This window comes from Ipomoea nil, unplaced genomic scaffold (genome assembly GCF_001879475.1).
Source record: "Ipomoea nil cultivar Tokyo-kokei standard unplaced genomic scaffold, Asagao_1.1 scaffold3016, whole genome shotgun sequence".
In the NCBI taxonomy this organism is placed as follows: Eukaryota; Viridiplantae; Streptophyta; class Magnoliopsida; order Solanales; family Convolvulaceae; genus Ipomoea; species Ipomoea nil.
In genome coordinates this window covers 1,511,896-1,524,383 of record NW_017619444.1, presented here as the reverse complement: position 1 = coordinate 1,524,383, position 12,488 = coordinate 1,511,896, and the positions used below count along the sequence as shown (strand labels likewise).

Genomic DNA, 12,488 nt, shown 5'->3' with positions numbered 1-12,488 from the left:
TTCCAATTTCCAAGTCTTCCTAATTTCCTTTTATTTACGAAATACGGAAATTTGCAGTGACGCGCATTTTAGATTTTGATTTCGAGAGACGCATCAATTTAATGGCTGGACGTCGGCTAATCGAAACCAGCGTAGTGGATTTAATAAGTCCTCTGCCGGTAGAGTTAAAGCACAGAATTTTGGAGTGTTTGTCCACCCGAGACGCTACCAGAACTGCTCTACTCTCAACCCACTGGAATCATGTTTGGTTGCAGCATGGTAGGCTTGCGTTCGATTGGGACTTCTCGGATAGTGTCCAACAGGGTCACGATGATGAAGGCAAAACCCTCGTTCACATAATAAATAATATTCTCCTTTCCCGTGCTGTTCCGGTTAAGAAATTTACTCTATGTATTGGAAATTATTATCCTGAGCTGCGGCAGTTTGATTTTGATAGGTGGTGTGTTTTTCTATCAACAAATGGTGTGGAGGAACTCAACATACATTTTGTAAATTGTGAAGAGGCTGAATATAAGCTGCCATTTTGTATACTCTCGTGTCGAACAATTAAGCAACTGAGAGTTGGAGGTACCTTCATTATTGATTTGCCAGTAAATAGTGTTGGTGGTATATTTTCCAATGTCACTTCAATATCTTTGGCGGGTATTGAATTTAGGTGCACTGTTAGTATTAGTATGCCTAACATTGAGCAGTTGGCTTTACAAGATTGTGGAGGGATCAATAAATTTGAGATTATCAGCGCTTCAAAACTTGAAAGGTTGTCTATTTATAATTGTGTGCATGATGTGGTTGAATCAAGATGGTTGGCACCACATTTGAAAGCAATTAAGACTCTTTGTTTGTGTGGCTCTTCCTTGTTGGTGAGAATCTGCCTGCCCAACAGATTATTTTATTTAATTACTTTCCTTCTGGCTTAATTCTTAAAGTTGCCTAATTTTCTTTTTCTTTCTTTATTACTATCTTTCAAGTACATGGACGCATCTTTGTTTGCAACTGCAATAAATCTCCAACTACTGGTGTTGTGTAATTTTAGTTTTGGTTGTGGGAAGCAGCTCACTGTTGCTATGCAATTGTTTCAAAAATGCCCCAACCTATGTGAACTCGAAATTCTGGCAGATGAGGTTGAGTATACATTTAATTTGGCAATCATGCATATATGATTCTTCTGTTTTTTTTTTTTTTTTTTTTCAAATGTCCTCACATGTCTTTCATTTCTTCTTGAGTTATAGGAAGTATGCAAACGTGATAAAGAAGCTCTTTCAAGACTTTTGGAGGATCGAGAAGGTTGCTTTACTGTTCAGGATCTAAAAATGCTTAAAACAATCAAGATTGAATCATTTAGTGGATCCATAGTCGAAATGCTTTTTGTGAGAATGCTTCTTTCAAAATCTCCTGCATTAGAGAGAGTTGTTATTATAGAATATGTTGGTACTGATACCTCTGCTATCGAATGCCAAAGGCAGTTGTTGCGTTTTCCTCGTGCATCTCCAAAAGCCCAAATTTGCATGGAACTCGACGACCCCATCTGCGGACTATCTGATTACATATGGTTTTATTAACCTTAGCTTGTAGGAATTTATTATATATGATGAAGCTCCATGGGTTTAGTTTGGATGCAACCTATATATAGAGTGTATATATATTTGGCAATCATGGTTTTTTTTTTTCTTAATTTTCATTTCATGTTGAGTTGTAGACATGTTTATCTGATGAGATCAGACTTTCGGAGGATCTTATTGATTAGGATCTAAAAATGCTTAACGCATTAAAGATTGAATTGATTTAGAGCTTCCACACTTGAATTTTTTTTTTTTTTTTTTTTTTTCCGAAAAATGCTTGCTCTTTAAATTCCTTGCTCGGGAGAAAGTTGTTATTCAAAAAGCATACGTGGACTACAACTTTAGGTAGAGTGGTTTGCTTCCTAGAGTTTTAGGAATTGAGTATGGTGCAGCTCCATGGTTTAAAGAAGAAATGAGGATGCCATCTTATTTTGCTGAGCCAGGATTGCATTATAAAAGACCAGCACTCGATCTATTGTCACTAGAAATCCCTACTCAACGATCTATTGTCACTAGAAATCCCTACTCAACGTCGGCTAATCAAAATCTTAGTAGATGCAAGTAGGGATTTAATAATGTACTTTCAATACTCAAATAATATACTTTTAGTATATTAAAAATAATATACATTTTTTTTGAGTAGGTTAAAAATATACCTTATATTAATGAAAAGTACATTATTTTTTATGTACATTCATTACATGAATAGTGTACCTTTAGTACGTTAAAAATGTATTTTTTATAGTTCAAAATGCCATAAGTTTAAACCAAGATGAGAATTGAGACAATCGTGGACAGTAGTCCACACAGCTGTGTGGACCACGGTAAAAGAATGTCAACGTCTCCTCAGACACCATTAGGTGGCCTTCAACATGAATAAGGTGGTTCTGTTACATTTGGCAGCGCAATGGGAAAAGAGGACATATAATTGGCAAAGGGCAACCTGCTCTGAGTGAATTTTCAAGTCTCAATGAGGTTCTATTTATCAGAGAGTTACAAGCCATTCTTATAAGTGTTAGCCAATCTAGGATTTCGAGTGTTGTTCACCAATGAAGGATGTCATGTTCAAAATAATGAAGGTGACATTGCCTTAGCACTACAAAAAAACGCGGAAATAGCGACGGACTATTTCTGTCGCTAAACGGGTGAAATCCGTCGCTAAACGATTAGCGACGGATTTTGTCCGTAGCTAAAATGGGCATCGCTAGAATTTAGCGACGCGATTTATTTCCGTCGCTACCATTAGCGACGGATTTTTTCGTCGCGAAACAAAAATAATCCGTCGCTATATTTCTTCTGGCGACGGTTTCGTCGTCAAAATTTGCGAGGGAATAATCACGGAAATTTCCGTCGCTAGACTTCGCGACGGAGTATTCGTCGCTAAACCATCAAAATATCCGTCGCTATATATATATTAAGGATCAAATGAGAACACTTCCCCACATGAGAACTGTGAACTAATTTTGGCCCTTGATTTTGTGTTGGTCTATGGTGTTGATGTTAATAGTTAGTTATGATTATTTGTTTAGATGTATTTATGTAGGGGCTCTTTAGTAATTATGGTTGTATTAATAATCTAAATATAACTATATTTTGATTTTATGCATGATTTTATGGGTGCAATTTTGGTAGGATTCTACTGTATCTTATATTTTCAAAATGAAAATATAATATACCTTGTGGTAATATGAATGAGAACTATGGACTAATTATATTTTGATTTTATGCATGTTTTCAGGCTCCATTCGTATGCATTTCATTTGCTGGTTGTGTGCATTTCAGGGGTGTCGTCATGTGCATTATCGATTCTAGGTGTGTGCACTTCTGAATCCCTTCATGCGACTCAGTTGTGTGCACTTCTGGCATGTGTTTTATGTGCATTCCTTGTGCGCGTTGTGTGCAAATATGCCTTGTGTAATGTGCATCCCAGTGAGTCTAGAATGTTTGTTGTATTTGTGCATGCATACCCTACATATTGTGTGTGCACTTCATTGTTGGATAGTGACAACTAATCTCATACATCCATCCATATTATAATTCCAATCCAACAACTATATATATATATATATATATATATATATATATATATATATATATGAAAGTATATATCGAACAAGGATTTATTGCTTTAGATCATAATCCAAAAAACCGAGAAGAACGAAGATGAAGACTGATTCACCGTGAATATAATCATTTATTGTCCATATTATAAGAAAAATAAATAAATACAATTGTAATGAAAATATAATAAATGCTCATTTTTTCTATATATAACAAAAGTGCAGCAATTAATGATTTCGCGGAGGGAAGCGGCAGGCCTACGCCAGGTAGTGACTATGGAGGAAGTTAGGAAAGCTGTTTTGGAAATGAAAAAGTATGGAAACCTGGGGCCAGACGGCATCCAAGCCGCCTTCTACTAGTCCTTCTCGGACGTGACGAAAGGCCCAATTTTGGGGTTGGTCAAGGAGGCCATGGTGACAGGTATGGTGCCCAAGAAGATCCTGTAATCGTATATCACGCTCATTCCCAAAAAAGAGAGCCCAGAATCGACAAGTGAGTTCAGGCCAATTACATTGTTGAACGTGAGTTATAAAATCATCTCGAAGGTCATTGTGAACAGGATGCGGCCCATTATAAAGAAGCTCATTGGTCCGTTTCAAAATAGTTTCTTGCCGAGGAGGTCCACGATGGACAATATTATTCTCGCGCAGGAAATCGTTCACTCGATGCGGCAAAGGAATGGGGGCAAGGGTCTGATGGTGATTAAGTTAGACCTTCACAAAGCTTATGACAGTATCAACTGGAGTTCCTTGAGTCCACACTAGAGGACTTCGGCTTCCCCAATCAGCTCATCAGGCTCATTATGTTCGGGATAAAGGAAAGTTCTATTTCCCTGCTTTGGAATGGGGAGAAGCTCATGCCATTCCAACCGGGGCGGGGCCTCCGGCAGGGCGACCCTCTTGCCCCTTACCTCTTCATCCTAGTCATGGAAAAATTATCGTGGGATATTCAAGAAGAAGTCCGTAAGAACCACTGGAGACCGATAGTCATCTCAAGGAGAGGTACCGGGGTGTCACACCTCTTCTTTGCAAATGATCTTATGTTTTTTGCTGAAGCTTCCGAAGTTCAGGGGCGTGTTACTATGGACTGCATGGAAGATTTTTCCAACAGATCGGGGCTTAGCATCAACATCGGTAAGTCGAGTATCTTCTGCAGCCTGAACACGAGTGCCAGCATCAAACGCAGTTTGAAGAGGACTACAGGCATCCTAGTCACCGACAGCCTGGGTAACTACCTCGGTGTCCCGATCCTTCATAAACGAGTCTCAAAAAATACCTTCGGGTACATTCTGGAGGGCATGAAGAGGAAATTGGCCAATTGGAAATCTGACTCGCTTAGCCTAGCCGGTCGGAAAGTCCTCGTTCAATCTGCTCTGGCATCCATGCCAGTGTACTCCATGCAAGTCTTCAAGCTACCAATGGGGGTGACTAATGAAGTGGATAAAATTTGTACGAGCTTCCTTTGGGGGGAATCGGAGAATAAAAAGAAAATGCACCTTGTGGGTTGGAATGACATTTGCGAACCGAAGGATTCGGGCGGCCTGGGCTTAGATGGTGCGCTGATTTCAACGATGCCCTCCTTGCTAAGTTTTCTTGGCAAATTAATACTTGCCACGAAAAACTTTGGGTCCCAGTCATGAAGGATAAATACATTAAAGATGACAATTTCTTTCTTGCCTCCAGCTCTAGGTAACTCATCTTTGGGGTGGAAAAGCATTCTGAAAGGTCGGTCTATCAGGGAACTTGGGGCAGCCTGGCGGATTGGTAATGGCAACTCCCTCAACTTTTTGTCAGATTGGTGGGTTGGCGACAAACCCCTTGGACTCCTGGACGAAGTGGACCCATTGACGATGACATGGGTCAGGTAAAAGTCAGTGATTTTATTTTAACTAATCGGAGTTGGGATGTTGACAGGTTAAGCGCGATCCTTCCTCACGACGTGGTGAACATGATAAAGGATATCCCAATCCCAATAGATGAGCGATCGAAGGACGCACTCTAATGGCCGAATTCACCCTCAGGTAGTTTCTCGGTAAGTTCTGCTTTCTCCTACATTGCTGGTGACACGGAGGTGATGGAGGATTATGGTTGGCTCTGGAAAGTTGGATTGTCTGAAAGGTGCCGCTTCTGCTTGTGGCTCACGGTGCAAGGAAAACTGCTAGCCAACGCCGAGAGACACAGGCGGGGCCTCGCGGAGGACAGCACCTGTTCAGGATGCGGCGAAGATGACGAGTCCACAGTGCACATTTTTTCTGGCTGCCGCTTTGCCAAAGACTGCTGGAAGAAAACAGACATCCCAGACAACTTCCGTTTTGGGCATCAGACGTAGACATGGGAGTGGTTTAAGAGTAATTGTTGTTCTAAAGCTATTGTTAATGGCCTCCCGTGGGCGGTCAAGTTTGCGTATTCTTGTTGGGAAATTTGGAAGGCCAGAAATAGGAGAATTTTCGACCTTCAAACTCCCAATTCGGTGGACACTGTTCGGCGCTCCTTGGATCTCACCAACATCATGGTGGAGTTAAGTAGGCATCCATCCGCAAACAAGTCTGGAAAGATTCGTTGGGTCTCCTGGAACTCGCCTGATGAGGAGTGGATCAAAATCAACACTGATGGGGCCTTTAAGCGGAACTCAAGGACCGCTAGTGCGGTGGGTTTCGGAACCACAATGGGGACTGGCTGTTCGGGTTCTCCACTAAAATCGGGAATTCTAATAACTTTGCCGCGGAGCTGTGGAGCCTAAGGGAGGGTCTAGGGCTAGCAAAGGCTAAGGGGTGGGACAGGTTGATCTTCGAACTTGATTCAGAAGCCGTCCTCTCGGTTATTAAAGGTGAGGAGGAAATCCAAGAGGCTTCTTCAACGCTTGTCAGAGAATGCAAATATCTAGCAGCCCGGTTTGACAATATTGTCTTCTCCCATACCTTAAGAAACGTCAATAAGTATGCAGATCACCTGGCAAATCTTGGGCAACATGGGGAGTGAGGCACTTCCTACTTGGCTAACCCTCTAGCTAGTCTTGAGAGGCTCTTTGCAGCGGATGCTTTCGGCGCTAGCTCGGTTAGAGTCTGGTAGTTTCAGTTTGTTTTCTTCCCGTTTTCCACGGGTCCAATCTCAAAAAAAAAAAAAAAAAGAAAAAAAAAAGCAATTAATGATTTCTGCCTAATTATGTATAATATGTTGTATATATAAGTTCATTTTCTAAGTGGTATCACGCAGTATACTAAATATTCTACACATAACTATATTACTAAAAATATTGATTGAATAATTTTATCTCCGAATTATAGTGATTTCTTTTCTTTTCTTTTTTTTAATAATAATGCCAAAACGGAAATAAAATATATGGTCAATATTAATATATTATACAAACTATAATAATGAATCGAACGACACTATATTATTAAAAATCAAAGTTATCGAACGGCATTATAGTTCATAAACCAAATGGTTTTAAAACACACACACACACACGTATATTTATACCCTTTTTTTTTTTAATGCTACTGACTTATATTTATACCCTAATATTCCTATTATTTACAAATATACTCTAGAGTTAATTACCGAAATTGTCCCTTGACTATAGCGAAATTACCAATTTGGTCCTTGACTATTTTTTTTAACCAATTTAAGTCCCTCAAATTTAAAAATCTTAACCAATTTGGTCCTCCGTTTGTTTGACCGTTAGTCAACAGTTAATTTGGGACCAAATTGGTAATTTCGCTATAGTCAAGGAATCATTTTGGTAATTAACTTTAGGGGTGGACAATTCGGTTTAGTTTTCTTGAATCGAATCGTACCAAACCGAACTGAACTAGTTTGGTTCGGTAAAACCACGCAATTAAAGTTTTAGATCGACGCACTTAAGTTTTCAACACATGACACACTTTAAACTACACAGTACAAAAACCACTCACCTTAAGTACAAAAACCACACACCTTAAGAAAGAAAAACACGCACCTTAAGAAGGAAAACCACGCATCTTAAATTTGACATAGATGCAAAAAGACCAAATTGTCACCACGTGTTTTTTTAATCACTGTTAATCCTGGACGTTGATTTAAGCAAGATCAATTGCTCAGATTTAACAACACAACTGCACCTCAGGTTGACACACACACATATATGGTTAACATATTGGTTAATTTAGATATCCATACTTTCGAACTGCATTAACCGTTAACTTACATTTTAAAAAATTCTTAACCATCAATCAAAGCAAAATATTTTGATTTAAAAGTGATTAACTGAAAATTTTGAATCGGGTTGATTAATCAATGTTTTATTAAATTGTGCACACCCCCAACGTAGGACAAAAAGATTGCTTACGGTTTCAATTATTCCTATTACCTAATTAACTTTTGGACCTGAATTCCCCAGACTCAGTTGCAAGGTGGATCCAGGTCCAAAACACGCGTCTGGAATAATGGTGCTGTTAGTGGCACCGTTTTCTCATCCAATAATATTTGTTTTGTGAGTATAGAGTTCAAAAATTGTGAATATAGAGTTCAAAAATTATAAATATAGAGAAACGAATTCTGAAGAAAAACGACAAGTTAACGACAAAGGAATAAGTAAATTTTTTTTTTTTTTTTAAAAAATTCAGACGGTGTTATTTTGAAGCAAAATGACACCACTTAAGACTCGGGTCCATGGCATAACAATTGGGCCTTGGAGCCCATTCCACCCAAGGTTTAAACCAAGATGAGAATTGAGGAGCAATCATCATATTTTTAAACCCTCCAAGATGAATATCATTCCGGTTCCCTTCAGCTTCCGTAACCGGCAAAGGCTCACTTTTCCCCCAATCTCTGTTTTCTTTCCAATTTCCAAGTCTTCCTAATTTCCTTTTATTAACGAAATACGGAAATTTGCAGTGACGCGCATTTTAGATTTTGATTTCGAGAGACGCATCAATTTAATGGCTGGACGTCGGCTAATCAAAACCAGCGTAGCGGATGGAAGTAGGGATTTAATAAGTCCTCTGCCGGTAGAGTTAAAGCACAGAATTTTGGAGTGTTTGCCCACCCGAGACGTTGCCAGAACTGCTCTACTCTCAACACACTGGAATAATGTTTGGTTGCAGCATGGTAGGCTTGCGTTCGATTGCGACTTCTCGGATAGTGTCCAACAGGGTCAAGATGATGAAGGCAAAACCCTCGTTGGCATAATAAATAATATTCTCCTTTCCCGTACTGGTCCGATTAAGAAATTTACTCTAGTGATTGGAAATTATTATCCTGAGCTGCGGTAGTCTGATTTTGATTGGTGGTGTCTTTTTCTATCAACAAATGGTGTGGAGGAACTTAACATACGTTTTGTAAATTGTGGAGAGGCGAAATATAAGCTGCCATTTTGTATACTCTCGTGCCGGACAATTAAGCAATTGAGAGTAGTAGGTACCTTCATTATTGATTTGCCGGTAAATAGTGTTGGTGGTACATTTTCCAATGTCACTTCAATATCTTTGGGGGGTGTTGAATTTAGGTGCACTGTTAGTATTAGCATGCCTAACATTGAGAAGCTGGCTTTACAAAATTGTGGAGGGATCAATAAATTTGAGATTATGAGCGCTTCAAAACTTGAAAGGTTGTCTATTCATAATTGTGTGCATGATGTGGTTGAATCAAGATGGTTGGCACCACATTTGAAAGCAATTAAGAGTCTTTGGTTGTGTCGCTCTTCCTTGTTGGTGAGAATCTGCCTCATTTTACTTTATGCAAATATGGATATATGGCCAACAGATTATTTTATTTAATTACTTTCCTTCTGGCTTAATTGTTAAAGTTGCCTAATTTTCTTTTTCTTTCTTTATTACTATCTTTCAAGTACATGGACGCATCTTTGTTTGCAACTGCAATAAATCTCCAACTACTGGTGTTGTGTAATTTTAGTTTTGGTTGTGGGAAGCAGCTCACCGTTACTTTGCAATTGCTTCAAAAATGCCCCAACCTATGTGAACTGGGAATTCTGGCAAATCAGGTTGAGTATACATTTAATTTGGCAATTGTGAATATATGATTCTTCTGTTTTTTCTTTTTCAAATGTCCTCACATGTTTTTCATTTCTTCTTGAGTTATAGCCTGTATACAAACGTGATCAAGAAGCTGCTTCAAGACTTTTGGAGGATCCAGATGGTTGTTTTATTGAACAAGATCTAAAGATGCTTAAAACAATCAAGATTGAATCATTTAGTGGATTCATAGTTGAAATGTTTTTTGTGAGAATGCTGCTTTCAAAATCTCCAGCACTAGAGAGAGTTGTTATTATGGAATATGTTGGTATTGATACCTCTGCTGTCGAATGCCTAAGGGAGTTGTTGCGTTTTCATCGTGCATCACCAAAAGCCCAAATTTGCATGGAACTCGACGACCCCATCTGCGGCGGACTATCTGATTACATATGGTTTGATTAACCTTAGCTTGTAGGAATTTATTATGATGAAGCTCCATGGGTTTAGTTTGGATGCAACCTATATATAGAGTATATATATATATTTGGCCATCATGGTTTTTTTTTTTTTCTTAATTTTCCTTGGGATTTAATAAGTCTTCTGCCGGAAGTAAAGGATTGACTTTTGGAGTGTTTGCCCACCCAAAGACACAGTACTGTTCTACTCTATTGATTTTCAACTCATACTTTCACCCAATAAAAAAATTATTCGGTATTTCAGTTAACCAATTGTTAATTTAGTTAACCAACTACTGGAAATTATAAACTTTCCGACCAATTGAAAGTGATCTTAAATCAAGTCGAAAGCCTTGTTCCGATCACTTTTGGTATCCGGAAAAACTTTTGTTGCTATTTTCAACCAATTTTTGCTTTCAACTTAATTTAAGATTACTTTCAGGTGGTCGAAAATTTAATGATTTCCAGTAGTGACCGTACTTTTAAACTAAACTGACTATTAACCAAAATTTTTAGTTTTGTTGGTTAATCGTGTTTCACCAAATTGTGCACACCCTTAATTTAGGCCTAGAAACATTGCTTATGAATTTCAATTATTCCCATGACCCAATTAACTTTTGGGCCTCAATTTTCCGGACTCGATTGGTTTTGGACTTGGAGCCCATTCCACCAATTATTATTTTATGGACCATGGTCCACATAGTTGTGTGAATCACAAATAAAATGTATATTATTTGTGTACATAATATACATCAGGGTTGTAAAAATCGGTCTATGCACCTCTAGACCGTAGTGATTTTTCCCTAGGCGGCCGCCTAGGTTACCGGCCGCCTAGCGCCTAACTCGGCCGATTTGGCCGCCTAACGTCTAAGTTAGTCGAGTTAACTCGTCCATTTCGGTCGTGTTAACCTGATCAGATCGGCCTATTTTTTTATATTATATGTGTGTGTGTGTGCGCGCGCGCATACATATATATAATATAACATATATACACTCGTAGACTAGTTTGATACTTTGAATCTTTAGATGATTTTAGTATTTGAGTATTTCATATTTGAGTATTTTTAATTTTTAATATTGTGTTTTTTTTTTTTTTTTTTGAAAATCATTGTTTTGATCTTATGACTTATGAATTATTATTAATTCATTTATTTGGATGTGTTATTTGATTAAATGTTGAAAACAACCTCATTAAAATTGTCACACTGCAAGTCGACCACTGTTTTTTTGACGTCCGCCTAGCGCCGCCTATATTCCGCCTAGGCGCTAGGCGCTGTCCGGGCGCCCGACTAGCGCCTAGCGGCTACTGCAACCATGATATACATTATTTAAAAGTACATTATTTGAGTATTGAAAGTACATTATTTTATATACTATCAAATAATGTACTTTCAATACTCAAATAATGTACTTTCAATACTCAAATAATGTACTTTTAGTATGTTAAAATTATACATTTTTTTAGTAGGTTAAAAATATACCTTATATTCATGAAAAGTACATTATTTTTTATGTACATTCATTACACGAATAATGTATTTTTAGTATGTTAAAAATGTATTTTTTATGGTTCAAAATGCCATAAGTTTAACACAACTTCAATGGCCAGTGGACTAAAATTGAAATTTTCTCTATATAAATGTTAAGGATCAAATGAGAACACTTCCACACAAGAAAACTGTGGACTAATTTTGGCCCTTAATTTTGTGTTGGTCTATGGTGCTGATGTTATTAGTTAGTTATGATTATTTGTTTAGATGTATTTATGTAGGGGTTGTTTAGTAATTATGGTTGTATTAATAATCTAAATATAATTATATTTTGATTTTATGCATGATTTTAGGGGTGTAATTTTGGTAGGATTCGACCGTATCATATATTTTCAAAATCCAAATATAATATACCTTGTGGTAATATGCATGAGAACTATGGACTAATTATATTTTGATTTTATGCATGTTTTCAGGCTCCATTCGTGTGCATTTCATTTGCTGGTTATCTGCATTTCAGAGATGTCATCATGTGCATTATCGATTCTAGGTTTGTGCACTTCTAGTTCCTTCATGCGACTCAGTTGTGTGCACTTCTGGCATGTGTTTTGTGTGCACTCCTTGTGCGTGTTGTCTGTAAATATGCCTTGTGTAATGTGCATCTTAGTGAGTCTAGAATGTTTGTTGTATTTGTGCATGCATACCCTACATATTGTGTGCACTTCATTGTTGGATGGCGACAAATTGTGTGCAAATGTTGCACCGTAAATATTTAAAAAAGATAATGCTAGGTCATTAGTCAATGTGTACTTATAATGGAAGATAGATTCTCGGTCCTTTCCTTAATTACTTGTTTACTGCATGCAAGTTGCTCACATGAAGACAAATTTGCCCCTTACACAAGTCTTAAGGGAAAGGTAACACCTCATTAATTATGTGCAATTCGTATTAATTAATATGATGCTTAAATTCC

At 37.9% G+C, this 12,488-nt stretch overlaps 1 protein-coding gene across 3 annotated transcripts; it reads left to right on the top strand.

Annotated features, from left to right (window-relative positions):
• Window positions 1-10,144, top strand: LOC109163301 (F-box/FBD/LRR-repeat protein At1g13570-like). Of its 3 annotated transcripts, XM_019312054.1 has the most exons (5): window positions 56-567; window positions 706-860; window positions 969-1,121; window positions 1,230-1,421; window positions 9,889-10,144. In XM_019312054.1, the coding sequence occupies exons 1-5, from the start codon at window positions 102-104 to the stop codon at window positions 10,030-10,032; spliced, it is 1,110 nt and encodes a 369-aa protein (XP_019167599.1). In that variant the 5' UTR covers window positions 56-101; the 3' UTR covers window positions 10,033-10,144. The 3 variants fall into 3 exon arrangements, with proteins under 3 accessions (XP_019167598.1, XP_019167599.1, XP_019167600.1); XM_019312053.1 differs by lacking the exon at window positions 9,889-10,144 and having other exon boundaries at window positions 1-860; window positions 1,230-1,785; XM_019312055.1 differs by lacking the exons at window positions 56-567; window positions 706-860; window positions 969-1,121; window positions 1,230-1,421 and adding exons at window positions 8,384-9,309; window positions 9,447-9,599 and having other exon boundaries at window positions 9,700-10,141.
• The last annotated feature ends 2,344 nt before the right edge of the window (window positions 10,145-12,488 follow it).

Coding starts and splice junctions, on each gene's coding strand:
- LOC109163301 (XM_019312053.1), top strand. CDS start 102: ATGGCTGGACGTCGGCTAATCGAAACCAGCGTAGTGGATTTAATAAGT. Junction 861..968: donor TGTGTGGCTCTTCCTTGTTG/GTGAGAATCTGC, acceptor CTATCTTTCAAG/TACATGGACGCATCTTTGTT. Junction 1,122..1,229: donor TCGAAATTCTGGCAGATGAG/GTTGAGTATACA, acceptor CTTGAGTTATAG/GAAGTATGCAAACGTGATAA.